The sequence below is a fragment of the Anomaloglossus baeobatrachus genome, chromosome 5 (genome assembly GCF_048569485.1).
Source record: "Anomaloglossus baeobatrachus isolate aAnoBae1 chromosome 5, aAnoBae1.hap1, whole genome shotgun sequence".
In the NCBI taxonomy this organism is placed as follows: Eukaryota; Metazoa; Chordata; class Amphibia; order Anura; family Aromobatidae; genus Anomaloglossus; species Anomaloglossus baeobatrachus.
Genome location: NC_134357.1, coordinates 137,814,174 through 137,832,186, shown reverse-complemented (window position 1 = coordinate 137,832,186; position 18,013 = coordinate 137,814,174). Strand labels below are relative to the sequence as shown.

The 18,013-nt window shown below is 45.7% G+C and overlaps 1 protein-coding gene across 1 annotated transcript in view; it reads right to left on the bottom strand.

Annotated features, from left to right (window-relative positions):
• Positions 1-18,013, bottom strand: part of NPFFR1 (neuropeptide FF receptor 1) — a 587,767-nt gene that overhangs the window by 384,711 nt on the left and 185,043 nt on the right. The window contains exon 2 of the mRNA XM_075348928.1: positions 2,889-3,194. Coding sequence (XP_075205043.1) covers positions 2,889-3,194 — 306 coding nt within the window. The remainder of the gene's footprint in view (positions 1-2,888; positions 3,195-18,013) is intronic.

Genomic DNA, 18,013 nt, shown 5'->3' with positions numbered 1-18,013 from the left:
GGACAGGAATAGGCGCCTCTAACATGATAGAGGGAATATTGTGTCCCTTTACAAATCCTGAGGACACAAAAATCCCGTCAGCTCCGGAATCCACAAAAGCCATAATAGGCCATGTATTCTCAGATAACGAGAGCTGACCTGGGATACAACACTTAGAGGGTGCAGAAGACGTCTCTAGTAACCCCCCTCTAATGGTTACTAGGCCAGGGAGTTTCCCTGACGACTAGGACACTTGTTGGCATAGTGCCCAGCCTGACGACATACGTAACATATAGGAGGACCAGACTTGCGTGGTCTGGAGAACGTATGACCTAACTCCATAGGAGTGGGAGATGTTTCAGATGCTGAGGAAGATGGTAGTGGACCCTCAACAACTGGAATAGCCCGATGCTTAGGGCGTGAGGAAGAGACCTCGAGTCTACGTTCCTTATGGCGTACATCGATCCTCGTTGCTACTGTGATCAAGTCCTCCAGAGAAGCAGGGACTTCACGAGTAGCAAGGGCATCCTTGACATAGCCAGCCAACCCTCTCCAGAAGATAGGAATCAACACCTTCTCTGGCCAATCTAGTTCTGCCACCAGAGTTCTAAAAGCAATGGCATAAGAACTAGTGGATAACGAACCCTGAGATAGATCTAACAGTCTCAGGGCCGCATCATGGGTAACCTGCGGACCCATGAATACCGCCTTAAGAGCATCAAGAAAGTCTTGATGTCTCAGAGTAACCACATCAGAGCGCTCCCATAGGGGAGTCGCCCATTCTAAGGCTTTGTCCTGAAGTAAGGAGATGATAAAGCCTACTCTGGACCTCTCCGTAGAGAAGCGAGAAGAGTTAACCTCTAGGTGTATCTGACACTGACTAATGAAACCACGACATGATCTGGCATCGCCAGAATATCTGTTTGGTAGAGCAAGTCGAGGATCATGTGCAGATGTCACCATGGTCTGAGGTTTATCCTCTATACTCTTGAGCCGTGACTCAAGTACTTGTATGTAACGGTGTAACTGCTGATATTCTGCCATAACTGCCAGACCCTTGGCTCAGTCCTAATGTTACGGGGGGCTGTCTGATAATAACCGAAAGGAGTATCAGACAGTCAGGGTCCACCGTGCAAAGACTTTGCTGCAGACTATGGCAGAGTGCAATACCTCTGTTAACTCACAGAAGGATATAATAAGAAAGTAAAGCAATTCCTCCCTTACTTGGAGGGTGTGTGGAATGATCTCTGTTAATAATCACAGAGACAAAGGCAATGTGTGCGAAATGGCACCTACCTAGGTCCGCTCTTCTAGTGGTGCAAAAGAGACGAACAGCAGCGTAAGCCGCACAAAGCTCCTACCTGCGTTCGCTCCACTAGTGTGCGAGGACACGAACCACTAGATATGGCACCTGCCTAGGTCCGCTCTTCTAGTGGTGCAAAAGAGACGAACAGCAGCGTAAGCCGCACAAAGCTCCTACCTCTGTTCGCTCCCCTAGTGTGCGAGGATACGAACAACTGCCAGACGCAGTATAAGGAACGTTACCCTAGCGGCAACGTCCACCTACGAGTACAATCACAAGGCCCAGCCAGACCATGTGCCTCAGGCACCTGCCTATGTCTGCTCCCCTAAGAGGTAAGGATACGGACAGCAGCCGAAGCTGTAAGGTATAAGAACGCTACCCTGCCGGTAGCGCTCACCTAGCATAGACAGAGGAATGCCTAGAGGAACGCGCACAGAGCGTCTACTCATATGCATGAACCAAGAGGACTGAGCACCATGCGGCGTGTGTCAGGGTCTTATATAGACTCTGTGCCTCATCCAAGATGGAGGACACCAGAGCCAATCCGCTTCCAGAACGACAGGAGTGACGTCATGCTGGCCTATCACCGAGCAAGACGTCACAAGCACATGACCAGCGACCAATCGGCATAGAAGGTGTCAGAGACATGTGACCTCGTGTCAGCGATGATGTCACCCGCACATGTGCAATGGCTCCAAGATTGGACTTAGTCTCTGGCACTCGCACATGTGCAGTAGCAAGAAATCTGGACTTAGTCTCCAGCGCTCGCACATGTGCAGTAGCAAGAAATCTGGACTTAGTCTCCAGCGCTCGCACATGTGCAGTAGCAAGAAATCTGGACTTAGTCTCCAGCGCTCGCACATGTGCAGTAGCAAGAAATCTGGACATAGTCTCCAGTGCTCGCAGCAACCGTAACAGGTTTCTACAGTTATGGATTCATGCTTTTCAGCTACGTTTTCCATATGGTTATGAATTCATACTTTCCAGCCATGGTTTCCATATGGTTATGGATTCATAATTTCTATCTATGGTTTTCACATGTTAAGGTTTCATAATTTTCTTCTATGTTTTTTATGTGCTTATGGATTCATACTCTTCAGCTACAGTTTACATATGGTTATGAATTCATACATTCCACCCATTTTTTCCATATGGTTATGGATTTATAATTTTCATTGATGGTTCCCATATGGTTGTGAGTTCATACTTTTCAGCTATGGTTTCAATATGGTTATGGATTCATACTTTTCAGCTATGATTTCAATTTTTTATGAATTCATACTTTCCAGCCATGGTTTCAAGCAATGATTTGAACTGCAGTTCTGGAATACACCCTATGTACCGAAGCAACATATTAGGGGATAAATTACAGAAGTTAGAACTTGCAACACATCTAAACACATTTAAGGTAGCGATTCCCAAAAGCTTCTATCCCATCATGTCATCAGTTTCTTTCTGCAGTGAAAACTATGCAGTAACTGAGAGCAGGGATATACCCTAGCCTGATAACCCTACAGCATTACATGTTGCCTAGCTAAATATGTACAGATAAACACTTGAAAGATTCTGACTGGTAACATGATGTGCAATTATTGAGGTGACTCACCGGTGATAAGATTGTCCACCAATGTAGTTGGCATGCAGAAGATCCCCACCAGTAAGTCGCTTATGGCTAAGTTCAGAATGAACATGTTGGTCACAGTGCGCATCTGACGGTTCTTTAGTACAATGAAGCACACCAACATATTGCCAATCATACACATAAGAAAGATGAAAGTATACGCCAAGATAAACATTGCTGCAATTGCTGAAGAGTGCTGGTAGTAGAAGGAGAATGTCAGATTCTCCCTGGATATGTGCGTTGTGTTGCCAAATCCTAAGGAACTGATGTTGAACGGTGGAATAATGGGACCTAAGGAAAAAAATACAAAAGTCAATGCATTGATTTTAACAGACTGATTACATTGATGAAAGAACTTTTATAGATCTATAATTTTCAATCGATGCTTTTATCCTCAGCCATGTTTTAGTGTAAGAACATCGTTTAACTTTGCACGTTTGGTTTAATATTATTTTATCCTCAAGGAACAAACCCATGGCAAACAGTCACTACATGAAAGCATTATATCATTCCTCTGAAAAGTCAATCACACTAACACAACAGTTTTTCTTGTGTATTTTGGCAGGCTTAATATTTAGTGCAGGAAAAAGAGAGGTATTCAGCTCACCCAAATAGTGTCCTCCAGTCTGCGGTGAATGCACGTAGTCCCTCGGACAGGCAGGTCCGTGTTCCAGGAAGGTAGCAAAGAAAAGTAAGTTCTTTTTGTGTTCGAAACGCGTCAAGCCGCATGGCAAGCCGCATGGCGTTTTTGGAAAGATCTGTGACCCTTTATTAATTTTAACTTTTTTCAAATAAAGTATGAAGATTTTTATCTATTCGCATTGGTGCTGAGTCCCACTTACTTTTCTTTGCTACCTTAATATTTAGTGCCTGTTTCTTCAAAGCTTTCCTGCTAGAATTATGGCATAAAATGTTGAAAAGTCTCAAAAATATAGGCACAACTTGTAGTTGTGTCTATATTTTATGACTTTTGATATTTTCACTGCAGTTTCTCCAAGCTCCATATAAATGAATGGAGCTAGGGAAGGACGGGATGCCACAGCTTAATTCATGATGAGCTGTGGAGCTCCCTATGCCTATGGGACTTTAACTGACATCTGATTGCTTATACGATAAACTGCAATACATTACAGTATATTAAATAAATAATAGTCTCCTTTGAAGCTAAATCTATAGCTAAGTGTCAGAGGAGTATCAAGATGCAGCGATGGGGTCTTCCACCAGGCCCTCAGCTGCCATGTTAATCCATTTGTCCAATAGTGATTATGCCATTTAAATGCCGCTGTCAGTGATTGACTTGGCCATTTAAATAAGTAAACAGCTACGATCTTGGCTTACTCCACTTACTTCTGTTATGGACAGATGCCCATCATGTTTTACAGCCTGCATCTGCCCTATAATGGAGCGGGCACAGCTCCTGAGCCTGCTTCTTACACATGCACCTGCCTTGTGATACATGTTTGACAGTGTGCACAAAGGGGTTAACTAATTTATGTAATATTACTATTTAACAAAATAGCAATGCAAGTATAAGGCAACATTTTCAATAAATTTGGGTGTTTCTCAGAAATGAACGCAGACCAAAGTTTAGTACTGTGATAAATTATGTGTCACCAAAAAGGAAAGAAATCTCAAAATCATCAAGATAAGTAAATGCATTCCAAAGTTATTCTTACATGAAGTGAAGCACGTCAGTTTTGATGAATGAGATTGTCAAGAAAAGATATACTTCTCTATTCCAATAGTTTCTATCATATCAGAGGTGTTCATCATGCATTATAGGTTGGGATGAGTTGTAATTTAATTTTAGTTTCTATCTAATTTGTATTGGATTCTATGAGGTAGATTTAATCATGTAGGAAAAAAAACAGTTGGAGGTTAAACAACTGCTTTGTATTAACACATTTTATTGATTTTATTTGGTTATTAAAAATTGATATAATACTTGTACTTAAAATAGTACCAACTTTGCTGCTGTGGAGATGCCTCCATCTGTCATACCTTTCATGAAAATGGCATGTATTTAGGCCGAAGTCACACTTGCTAGTGACTCATGTGTAGAGATGAGCGAACCGGTCCCGGTTCGGCTCGAGGTCGGTTCGCCGAACGGAGGTCCCGTTCGAGTTCGGCTCGTCGAACGTTCGACGAACCGAACTCGAACTGCATAGGAAACAATGGCAGGCAATCACAAACACATAAAAACACCTAGAAAACACCCTAAAAGGTGTCCAAAAGGTGACAAACAACACAAACACATGGGAAAGTGACAAGGACATATACTCATGCGAAAACAAAAGAGCTGGACAAGGAAAAAGAGGAGGACACACAGATATATGAGTATATGCAAGGAAACATCGATTCCATTATTGTGCAACTTGAGCTCTGCTCATTTTAGGCTTCCAATCTGGATAAATTGCCTGAGCTCGCCACGTACGCCTTGGGGATCTTGTTGTGTCCTGCAGCCAGTGTTCTCTCGGAACCTGTCTTCAGTGCTGCTGGGGGTCTGCTGGCAGATAAGCACACGTGTCTGTCCACTGACAATGTGGACATGACTCTCAGAGGACTTTTCTTCCCCTGGGTCAGCCAGGGGAGGCGAAAGGCACGCGTATTTTTGAGAGTGCTTCATGCAAAGCATCTTTTTCATTTTGAAAAGGGGCATCAACTGATGTCAGTCAAGAGGGGTGTGTGTGGCCCAATTAGTGGCAACGAGGGAGACTGTGGTTGGAGTCCCCTCGCTGTGTTTCTAAAAGAACCAAAATGAACAAATCATGGCTCTCAGAGGACTTTTCTTCCCCTGGGTCAGCCAGGGGACGGGAAAGGCACGCGTATTTTTGAGAGTGCTTCATGCAAAGCATCTTTTTCTTTTTCAAAAGGGGGGTCAACCGATGCCAGTCAAGTGGGGTGTGTGTGGCCCAATTAGTGGAAAAGAGGGAGACTGTGGTTGGAGTCCCCTCGCTGTGTTTCTAAAAGAACCAAGATGAACAAGTCATGGCTCTCAGAGGACTTTTCTTCCCCTGGGTCAGCCAGGGGACGGGAAAGGCACGCGTATTTTTGAGAGTGCTTCATGCAAAGCATCTTTTTCATTTTGAAAAGGGGGATCAAGTGATGCCAGTCAAGTGGGGTGTGTGTGGCCCAATTAGTGGAAACGAGGGAGACTGTGGTTGGAGTCCCCTCGCTGTGTTTCTAAAAGAACCAAGATGAGCAAGTCATGGCTCTGAGGACTTTTCTTCCCCTGGGTCAGCCAGGGGACGGGAAAGGCACGCGTATTTTTGAGAGTGCTTCATGCAAAGCATCTTTTTCTTTTTCAAAAGGGGGGTCAACTGATGCCAGTCAAGTGGGGTGTGTGTGGCACATTTAGTGGAAACGAGGGAGACTGTGGTTGGAGTCCCCTCGCTGTGTTTCTAAAAGAATCAAGATGAGCAAGTCATGGCTCTGAAGACTTTTCTTCCCCTGGGTCAGCCAGGGGACGGGAAAGGCACGCGTATTTTTGAGAGTGCTTCATGCAAAGCATCTTTTTCTTTTTCAAAAGGGGGGTCAACTGATGCCAGTCAAGTGGGGTGTGTGTGGCACATTTAGTGGAAACGAGGGAGACTGTGGTTGGAGTCCCCTCGCTGTGTTTCTAAAAGAACCAAGATGAACAAGTCATGGCTCTCAGAGGACTTTTCTTCCCTTGGGTCAGCCAGGGGACGGGAAAGGCACGCGTATTTTTGAGAGTGCTTCATGCAAAGCATCTTTTTCTTTTTCAAAAGGGGGCTCAACCGATGCCAGTCAAGTGGGGTGTGTGTGGCCCAGTTAGTGGAAACGAGGGAGACTCTGGTTGGAGTCCCCTCGCTGTGTTTCTAAAAGAACCAAGATGAACAAGTCATGGCTCTCAGAGGACTTTTCTTCCCCTGGGTCAGCCAGGGGACGGGAAAGGCACGCGTATTTTTGAGAGTGCTTCATGCAAAGCATCTTTTTTTTTTTCAAAAGGGGGCTCAACCGATGCCAGTCAAGTGGGGTGTGTGTGGCCCAGTTAGTGGAAACGAGGGAGACTCTGGTTGGAGTGCCCTCGCTGTGTTTCTAAAAGAACCAAGATGAACAAGTCATGGCTCTCAGAGGACTTTTCTTCCCCTGGGTCAGCCAGGGGACGGGAAAGGCACGCATATTTTTGAGAGTGCTTCATGCAAAGCATCTTTTTCTTTTTCAAAAGGGGGGTCAACTGATGCCAGTCAAGTGGGGTGTGTGTGGCCCAGTTAGTGGAAACGAGGGAAACTCTGGTTGGAGTCCCCTCGCTGTGTTTCTAAAAGAACCAAGATGAACAAGTCATGGCTCTCAGAGGACTTTTCTTCCCCTGGGTCAGCCAGGGGACGGGAAAGGCACGCGTATTTTTGAGAGTGCTTCATGCAAAGCATTTTTTTCTTTTTCAAAAGGGGGGGTCAACTGATGCCAGTCAAGTGGGGTGTGTGTGGCACATTTAGTGGAAACGAGGGAGACTGTGGTTGGAGTCCCCTCGCTGTGTTTTACATGCTTTTAGAAGGGCATGACATGGCTTGGAGGTTGACTTTCAGCATCTACAAACTGTTGGCTACCAAAATGCTGCCTTTCCAACACCTGTGGTTATAGACAATGAGGAACATAGTGATGAAGATGAGACGCAGATACCCGATTGGGATGACAACTTAAATATTCGGTCAGGGCAAGAAGAGGCTCGGTCTGAGGGGGAGGGGAGTGCAAACACAATAATAATAATAATAATAATAATCTTTATTTCTATAGCGCCAACATATTCCGTAGCGCTTTACAATTCAGGAGGATCATATACAAACAAGTAACAGTTATAGAAATACAATATTTAGAGGGGAAAAAATACAACCCTGCTCGTGAGAGCTTACAATCTACAATGAGATGGGGGGAGAGGCAAGGTTCAAGTGCTTATTTACAATGACAATCCAACCATCTTACGGAAATGGGGCTGGATAATGGTTTCCTGGACCAGTGGGCCCGAGCCTTGAGATGCCTTTGGGTGCCATGGAGTTTGATGTGGAGCTATGTTGTGAGAGGTTGTAGAGGGACTATGTGAATCGAATCTGATTAGGGAGTGTGATAGGCCGCCCTAAAAAGATGCGTCTTTAGGGTGCGTCTGAAGCTGAGTAAGTTGTGATTTGTCCTAACTTCTTGGGGTAGAGCGTTCCAGAGGGTTGGTGCAGCTCGGAAGAAATCTTGGATCCGGGAGTGGGAGGTTCGAATTAGTGTGGATGTTAGTCGAAAGTCGCTTGCAGAGCGTAGAGAACGGGTGGACTGATAGACAGAGAGGAGGGTGGAGATGTAGGGGGGTGCTGCACTGTGGAGAGCTTTGTGGGCGAGAACAAGCAGTTTGAATTGGATCCTATGATATATGGGCAGCCAGTGCAATGACTGGCACAGAGCAGAGGCATCCGAGTAGCGGTTAGCCAGATAGGTGACCCTGGCTGCTGCATTAAGGATTGACTGTAGAGGAGAGAGTCTAGTTAGGGGGAGACCAATTAATAGGGAGTTACAGTAGTCCAAGCGAGAGTGGATCAGGGCCACGGTGAGGGTTTTTGTCGTTTCCATTGTGAGAAAGGGGCGGATTCTAGAGATGTTCTTGAGGTGCAAGCGGCAGGTGCGGGCAAGAGATTGTATGTGGGAGGTGAAGGAGAGATCAGTGTCAAGTATAACCCCCAGGCAGCGGGCTTGCGGCCTAGGACTTATCGTTGTGCCACAACACAACAATTGATGATGAAGTTCTAGATCCCACCTACTGTCAACCCACAGTCAGACACTCGAGGAGGTCAACAGAGGCGGTGGAGGAGGATGCAACCGACGACGAAGTTACCTTGCGCCTTCCTGGACACAGTCGGAGCACTGGTAGCACGTCTACAACTGCATCCTCAGCCACCACTCTGCCTCTGAGCATTATTCGGGGTGGATCAACAGGTCGCATGGCCTCTAAGCCTTGCCTAGCCTGGTCCTTTTTTGACATAGAAAAAGATCGCCCAAATTATGTGATCTGTAAAATTTGTCAGGGTTCTCTTAGTAGAGGTCAAAACCTCAGCAGTTTGACAACTTCTTCCATGAATCGTCACATGAATAAATATCATATGGCCCGGTGGTAAGCTCACCGTGCTGCAATGCGGCCTAGCGGAGCGAACCATCCACCGCATGCTCCTTCCAGTGCATCCGCGCGCTCGTCATCTTCTAGGACTGTGGGGACAGCTGTCACACCTGTTTTTCCACCCACAACTTCCACCACTGTAACCGCAACAGGCAGTTTGCTTGGTAGGTCGTCAGTTGGTTTGGAAGGGGAAACAAGTGAGTGTGTACAGCTCTCTCAAACATCGATAGCACCAACGTTGGATGAAGGCAACATCATGTCTCCGCCTGCACTTTCCTCACAAACCTGCATTTTTCCAGGGACACCCTACTCAACACCGTCTACACACAGCAGCCAGATCTCTGTCCCTCAGATGTGGTCAAATAAAAGGCCACTTCCTGCAACCCATGACATAGCTAAGAGGTTGACTCTATCCCTCTGTAAGCTGTTGGCTACCGAAATGCTGCCTTTCCGCCTAGTGGACACACAGGATTTTATAGACCTTATGTCTGTCGCTGTGCCCCAGTACCAGATGCCCAATCACCACTGCTTCTCCAAGAAAAGCATGCCAGCGCTACACCAGCATGTCGCACACAACATCACCACTTCCTTGAGAAACTCTGTGTGCGACAGGGTGCATTTCAACACAGATACTTGGACCAATAAGCATAGACAGGGTCATTACATGTCACTGACTGGGCACTGGCAAACTATGGTGAGAGATGGAGAAGGGTCTGCTGTACAAGTCTTGCCATCCCCACGAGTTGTTTCAATCCTTCTTCTGTATGTAGAAGTTAATACACTGCTTCTGCCTCTTCAACCTCGTGTGGGTCCTCCACCTTGGCGCAAACCCTGTGTGGTCAGGCCACCCTTCCTTGTAACTGCGCACAAGGACTACCACACACCTCCTTACTATGCTGGCAGCAGAGCTCAATGCCATCAGGCGGTCAAAGTTTTACTTTGAAATGTATGGGAAATGTGAGTCACACCGCTGAGAAGTTGTGGACGGTTAGCTCTGGATACCGAGTTTCATCAATGGTTGTCTCCACTCAACCAGCAGCTAGGGAAGGCCGGGTGCGACAATGATGCAAACATGGGTGCGGCCCTTCGCTGTGACAATGTGACACACATGCCTTGTGTGGTTCACGTGTTGAACCTGGTTGTCCAGCAATTTTTAAAGCACTATCCTGGCCCACATGGCCTTCTGCAGAGAGCACGGTGTAACGCCTTCCTTGATCCACACACTCAGATGGGCTGTTAATGATAGGCTAGAGGGAAGCCACTCACCAAGCAGGACCCCTAGAACCCTGAAACCCTTTAACCCCTATACAGGGATTAGGAATTGCACAGGGCCCAAGGTGATTAATACCTGTGGAAGGCTGCAGTTCCAGAGAATAGTAGTCAGGCAGGGTCAAAACATTAATTGAGGAACAGGAACAGAATGGGACGGCCAGGACTTAATCAGAAAACAAGCAGAGGTGAAATGCGGATCGGCCAACAAGGTACATAAACAGCAAGCAGGAAAAGTAGTCAGGTAACAAGCACACAAAATCATAAAACTGAACTGGGGGTAAAAGTAACCAGAGGTCATAGCTATGTCTGGCAGTGGTCTGCAGACAGGATGGGCATAAAAAAGGGTGTGGTGTCTTCCCATTGGTTGTAGCTAAATGATGGTATTTCATCTGTGAGATACCCACCAGCTACATTCAGCCAGAGATTCTGCATCTGTCAAGGTAATGCAGCCCAGTGGGTGAGCATAACCTGCGTCCACCTGCGCCGCTGGCATCGACTCCTCTCCCATCATCAGCACTATTCATGAAAGGAACACGTTGTCACCTGGCGACCGGAGTACAAATTGATGGAGCGGACTCCGTTGGTGACTTAATAGCCGTGTGCGGCAATGATGCAAACCTGGCTGCGGGCCATCGTCAGGGCAATGTGACACACGTGCCTTGTATGGCTCACGTGTTGAACCAAATTCTCCAGCAATTTTTAAAACACCATCACGGCCTACATGGCCTTGTGCAGCGTGCACGCTCGCTATGTGCTCACTTCCATCGTGCGCACACAGCAGCTCAACAACTTTCGTCGCTACAGAAGTCTTTAGGTCTGGTGGTTAAACGCCTGAAATGCGATGTGCCCACACCCAGGAATTTGAATCTGCACATGTTGCAGCGTTTGTGGCAGCACCGCCGAACCCTGCTGCAATACGTTATGGCATATAGCCTGGGATAACTTGATCCAGAGGTGGTGCAGATCACGCTGCTGGAGTGGTGTCAGATCAAGGACCTATGCACCCTGCTACACAGTTTTGAAATGTCGACGAAGATGTTTAGCACTGGCAATGTCATTCTCAGCGTGACAATTCTGGTCATCTACATGATGGAGCACACTGTAATTATTATTCGGAGTCAGGTGTTGGGACAAGAGGAAGGGGAGGAAGTACAGGAGGAGTCATATGCGGAAGGGATAACAAGATCTACGAGGTCCAGATGGTCAGCGGCACCTATGCGGCAGTCAAGGTGAGGGAGAGGGATTAACAAGGGTGCATAGTATCAGCAAAAAGTGTTGAGGAAGGTGCAGGAGCCCATGAAGAAATGGAGGACGAACTGGCGATGGGCATGGAAGACTCAGCAGATGAGTGAGAGCTTGCTCACATTTCGGTTGTGCGAGGTTGTGGGGAGAGGGCAGAGGAAGGAGGCACAATTCTCACCTCTCTGCCACCAACACACCAAGGACTTGGTCCTCCTGGATGCACAAGACACATGAGCGGCTTCTTGCTGCACTACCTACAACATGACCCTCGGATTGTACGAATTCAAAGTAATCCAGAATACTGGGTTGCCACACTGTTACATCCCCGGTACAAGACAAAATTTTGCAAAATAATTCCTGCCATAGAAATGGACGCACGTATACAGGAGTATCTGCAGAATGTGGTACGCAATCTTAGATCTACTTTTCCACCAAACACCAGTGCTGCACAGAGTGAATCTCAACGCTTTGTCATGGATAGGAGAAAATGGTCTTTTACTTGTCCACAACGGAGGGACCGAGGGCTGGCTGCTGTGCTGAGATGGCGTTGAGTACGGTGTCCCTGCACAGTTGCACTTTTGGTCATATACCAAAATGAGTTGAAAAAGGACAGATGCTGGTGGAAAGGGGAACAGGTGTGTTGGAAAGGGGAAAAAAGTTTTGGTCCGTGGATTTGGTGGTTAAGCAACAGTAACATTTGCTGAAGAAACACCATCTGTTACAGTGGGACTGGCAGATTTGGATAAAGTGGTATATACTATGTTACCGCTATATAACGAAAATTAATAAGAAAAGAAAGAGAAAGGTATATATCCCCATCAGCAGTCAGTGTCCACCGTGCTCCCAGTTGGAAAAGGAGAGGTTGGCAACTGGAAGGTTTGGTGGAGGATACAGAGCTGTGTGGCTATGAAACTAATAGTAGCCTGAACCGAGTTAGACGCCATTTGGATCTGGAGACTGTGAGCCCTGTTAGCGTCACAGGGTCCACATGCCCACCCAGCCCAGGAACTCCCTGTTAACAACACAGGGGCCATTGAGTACCCTGACCGTGTGCGTAGGGGCACACCTGTGGACAGCAGGCGCATCAGCAGCAGCAGGCCTGTTAATGCCACTGGGATGCACAAGCAGGACTGGTAGGACAGGAGCTGGTCTTAACCGTTCTGCGTTACCAACTGTGGTGGTGGCCTGCATCGACACCCTATCCTTGCCTACCTCTGGCCTAAAGCCGCAATGGGTTCAACACATGGAGGTGTGCTCTTTCGGAGCATAATAGAAGACTGCGCACCTCCTTGTTGGCTCCAGCCCCTTTTATAACCTGGGTCCGCCCCAAACCAGGGTGAACCACAATGCACCTCCTGGAGACAAAAGTAGAGTGACACATCATGAGTGGCATAACTAGCGTCCTATTTGGAACCGCAACTTCAATGATGACCTCATGGCTGCCATGACCCAAACACCTCACCAGTCATCGTCTGACCATCAATAATGCGGTGACAAGTCATAGGGGTGGCCCTCTGCAAGCCATTTGGGAGGACACCTGATGCCCTGTGGTCTATATGTGCCCCCCCACATCAGGGGCAGGGCCAAAAAGTTAATTACCGGACCTAGTCTCTGATGCAGTAAGTGCCTGAGCATTCTCAGTAGCATGAAATACAGTATCTGAAAAAAGAATATCAGCTTTAGCATGGTGTCTAGGCACAAAACAGGACTTAGACCCGGCACGTAATGCTACCACCTGTGCAAAGAGGGTTTTCACACTTAGTGTGGGAGCATGCGCTGTATCCCGAAATGAAGACTTAGCGTCAGGAATAGCACAGTCAAGCTGAGCATACTCACTAGGCGAAACACTGTAATTAGGCTGCAGCTGGGGTAAATCGGCACACGCATGCGCACTAGCTGCCTCTCCACACTTAGACGTGGAGGGGAAATTGCTCTTGGAGATGCTGTCTATGAACAGAAGGAAAAGCTAAAGGAAGCCTGACTTTCTATCCCTCCGAATTATCAAATGCAGCAATGAATTCCATGAGTTTGCTATAACATTAGCGTAGCAAAATGTGCATGAGGGTGTCATGCAGAGGTGCTAGAAATAGCTTGGCACCACTAATGGAATACAACAGCCAGTTCTATGATGCCACTAAATGGCAGTATTTTTTGCTATCATTATAGCTTATTAAAAACAGAGCAGGAGGGTGTCATGCAGAGGTGCTGCACATAGATTTGCACTAGTGTGACTAGACAAAAGTCCAATAGCCACGTTTAGGATGCCACTAGGTACACTGAGTGTTTGCTAGTATAATGGCTTAGTTAAAAAAAGTTGGAGTGTGCAATGCAGGCAGACGTGCTGCAAATATCTTTACAATAGTGTGAATAGACAAAAGTACAATAGCCACGTTTAGGATGCCACTAGGTACACTGACTGTTTGCTAGTATAATGGCTTAGTTAAAAAAAGTTGGAGTGTGCAATGCAGGCAGACGTGCTGCAAATATCTTTACAATAGTGTGAATAGACAAAAGTACAATAGCCACGTTTAGGATGCCACTAGGTACACTGACTGTTTGCTAGTATAATGGCTTAGTTAAAAAAAGTTGGAGTGTGCAATGCAGGCAGACGTGCTGCAAATATCTTTACAATAGTGTGAATAGACAAAAGTACAATAGCCACGTTTAGGATGCCACTAGGTACACTGAGTGTTTGCTAGTATAATGGCTTAGTTAAAAACAGTTGGAGTGTGCAATGCAGGCAGACGTGCTGCAAATATCTTTACAATAGTGTGAATAGACAAAAGTACAATAGCCACGTTTAGGATGCCACTAGGTACACTGAGTGTTTGCTAGTATAATGGCTTAGTTAAAAAAAGTTGGAGTGTGCAATGCAGGCAGACGTGCTGCAAATATCTTTACAATAGTGTGAATAGACAAAAGTACAATAGCCACGTTTAGGATGCCACTAGGTACACTGACTGTTTGCTAGTATAATGGCTTAGTTAAAAACAGTTGGAGTGTGCAATGCAGGCAGACGTGCTGCAAATATCTTTACAATAGTGTGAATAGACAAAAGTACAATAGCCACGTTTAGGATGCCACTAGGTACACTGAGTGTTTGCTAGTATAATGGCTTAGTTAAAAAAAAGTTGGAGTGTGCAATGCAGGCAGACGTGCTGCAAATATCTTTACAATAGTGTGAATAGACAAAAGTACAATAGCCACGTTTAGGATGCCACTAGGTACACTGAGTGTTTGCTAGTATAATGGCTTAGTTATAATGAGTTGGAGTGTGCAATGCAGGCAGACGTGCTGCAAATATCTTTACAATAGTGTGAATAGACAAAAGTACAATAGCCACGTTTAGGATGCCACTAGGTACACTGAGTGTTTGCTAGTATAATGGCTTAGTTAAAAAAAAGTTGGAGTGTGCAATGCAGGCAGACGTGCTGCAAATATCTTTACAATAGTGTGAATAGACAAAAGTACAATAGCCACGTTTAGGATGCCACTAGGTACACTGACTGTTTGCTAGTATAATGGCTTAGTTAAAAAGAGTTGGAGTGTGCAATGCAGGCAGACGTGCTGCAAATATCTTTGCACTACTGTGACTACACAAAAGTCCAATAGCCACGTTTAGGATGCCACTAGGTACACTGAGTGTTTGCTAGTATAATGGCTTAGTTATAATGAGTTGGAGTGTGCAGAGGACAGGAGGGTACAGTGCCAGGATTGTGGGGCTCTAGGTAGAGGAATGGAAGCCTGCCTTTCTATTCCCTCCTAATGGGGAAATGCAGCGACGAAATCCCTGACCTTGGCTACACAGACGCTGTCTCTGTTTTCAGGACCTGTCACCTATGGCTCTGACCCTACCGGTTTCAGCCCTTAAAAGGACTGATAGAAAGTGCTATCCCTATGCTGTCTAACGCTGTGTATGGAGCGCATACAGCTGTATCGGCGATAGGACTCAGGAGGACGGAGCTGCGACAGTGATGTCTGACACCAAAGACGCAGAAGAGATAATGGCGTCCTGGAGGAAAATGTCCGGTTTTATAATGCAGGGACATGTGACATGGACATCCTATCACACATGCCGTTGCTTCTCTGGCTAAACGTCCACTTAGCTGTGTGTGTGTCTGGGATTGGCTGACATGCTGGCCCGCCCCACTACACGCGCGCGCTTAGGGAAGGAAGACAAGGAAAAAAAAAAAAATGGCGATCATAGAGACAGCAGTGATCTGAAGGCGCTGTTCACGCACACTATACACTGAAATGTCATAATAGTGTGATTCACAGAGTGACTTACACTATTACAGCGGAAACCAAGCTAGGAATTAGCTGTTTTTTTGCTGCTAGAACCGTTCTCGAACGTTTCTAGAACTATCGAGCTTTTGCAAAAAGCTTGAGTTCTAGTTCGATCTAGAACAGGCCCCAAAATCACTCGAGCCTAGAACTGGAGAACCTCGAACCACGAACCGCGCTCAACTCTACTCATGTGTGACTCTTGTGAGTCTCACATCGCATCACCCGGCACGGCCACACACTCTTCTGACAGGAGCGGATCGGCTGCATGTATTTCTATGTAGCTGAGACGCTCGTGTCAGGAGAGTATGTAGCCGTGCTGCGAGACTCACGCAAGTCATGCAGGAGTCACTTGCAAGTGTGACTCCGGTCTTAGGGCAAGGCTACACTCAATGGCTATGGAGTGGGGGAGTTCTTTTCTAAACAGCATGATGTCTCAATTTTCAATTAACAATTACCTCAAAGATGTGTGGCCAAAATGGCTGTTTCTCTGCTGTAATTAGGAATCAATTCTTTAATAGATGCACAATTTGGCACACTTGCGAGAGTTTTGCAGCACAGTACCCGTCGTGGCCACACACTCTCCTTACAGGGACGGGTCAGCTGCATGTATTTCTATAGAGCTGAGACGCTCCTGACCCGAGAGTGTGCAGCTGGGCCGAGTGATGTTATGCGAGATTCATGCGAGTCATTCGCAAGTGTGACTCCGGCCTTTGGTAGATACTGTAAACAGCGTTTTCACCAGCAAAACTGTGCAGTCATTAACAATCAATTAAACCCTCAGAATTACCAGCTGCATCATTGGCGGCTAAGTGGCCAATTTGCATAGTCTCACCCTTACTATTTCTGCAATTTTGTACAGCCTAATCTGGGCTTTAAAACATTTTCAAACTATAAATGCAGAAATGGAATTCAGTCTATTGGTTGGCCTACTCAACATTTGGTTTTCTACATATACTTCAAATAGATCACTGGCAACAGCAAGAGTATGATCACACATTTTGTTGTAGATTTGTTGAAGGATTTCTGTAGCTGAGTATTATTTCTACACATCTGGATACTGTTGAATGAGTTTGCTTTAGCTATGTATTTACAAACCCACTCTGATGTGTGGAACAGTCAAAAAAATGTCTGCAACATATCTGAAATGTGTGAACTTGGACAAGATGCCCAATGGCCAACTTTCAAACTGCTTTCACACACTGCAGCAATCAGGACAAAAAAAATGTGTCAACACATCTTTAGGAATGAAACTTCGATTACTGTTGTTATTCATCCTTGCAACAAAGAAGTAACAGAAGGTGAGAACAAGGGTATATAAAAAGTTCGGAAATGGTCATTACTGCTTGTCTGCTACTAGAGAACTGCCCCCACTTCACTGCAGTTGACTATGCACAGGAACTATCAACCAATGTCTACACCATGTCATTGTGAATCTATCAGGTAGAGATACTTTATCACTGGAACCAGTCCCATTTCCTCAATTTTTGAAGATTCTCCTCACCTCAGTCAGTTTTGGGATCTATGAATTTTAAGGCAATGGTGAGGAACATTTTTCATACCAACGGTCATTCTGGTATTTGTAACATAATTCACATACAACACAAAATGAACAACTAAAAAATGATCCTGCTATATTTGGTCAATCATTTAATTATATCACCCACTAATGTGAAGGTATGAGCTGCTTCTCTTGATGAAGCATGGGATGTTAGTTGTTGTTAATTATGTTGATAATAATGATGTTGCTACTCTCAACTGCTTTTCCAGCACAGTTGATTATAAGATTTCAAAAGAACTGCTCGCAGTAAGTTGTGCTGAACACAGATGTTTATTACATTGCTTGTTTCCTCAAAATGGAAAATTCATCACTGTTCACATAACCTAGAACTCAAGAAGTGAGATATCTGCTGTATAAAATCACATAGGACACACCGAGACTGCTACATCACATAGAAGACACCACAACTGCTGAATATACATTACATAAGATATACTGAGACTGCTGTATATACTTCACATAGAAGACTCTGGGACTGCTGTATATATTCATGACATTGGAGACACAGAGGCTGGAGTAAATACATTACATAGGAGACACTGAGATTGCTGTATATGAATCACATAAGAAAACCAAGGCTGCTTTATACATTACATAGAAGGCACCAGAACTGCTGCATATAAACATAGGATACACTGA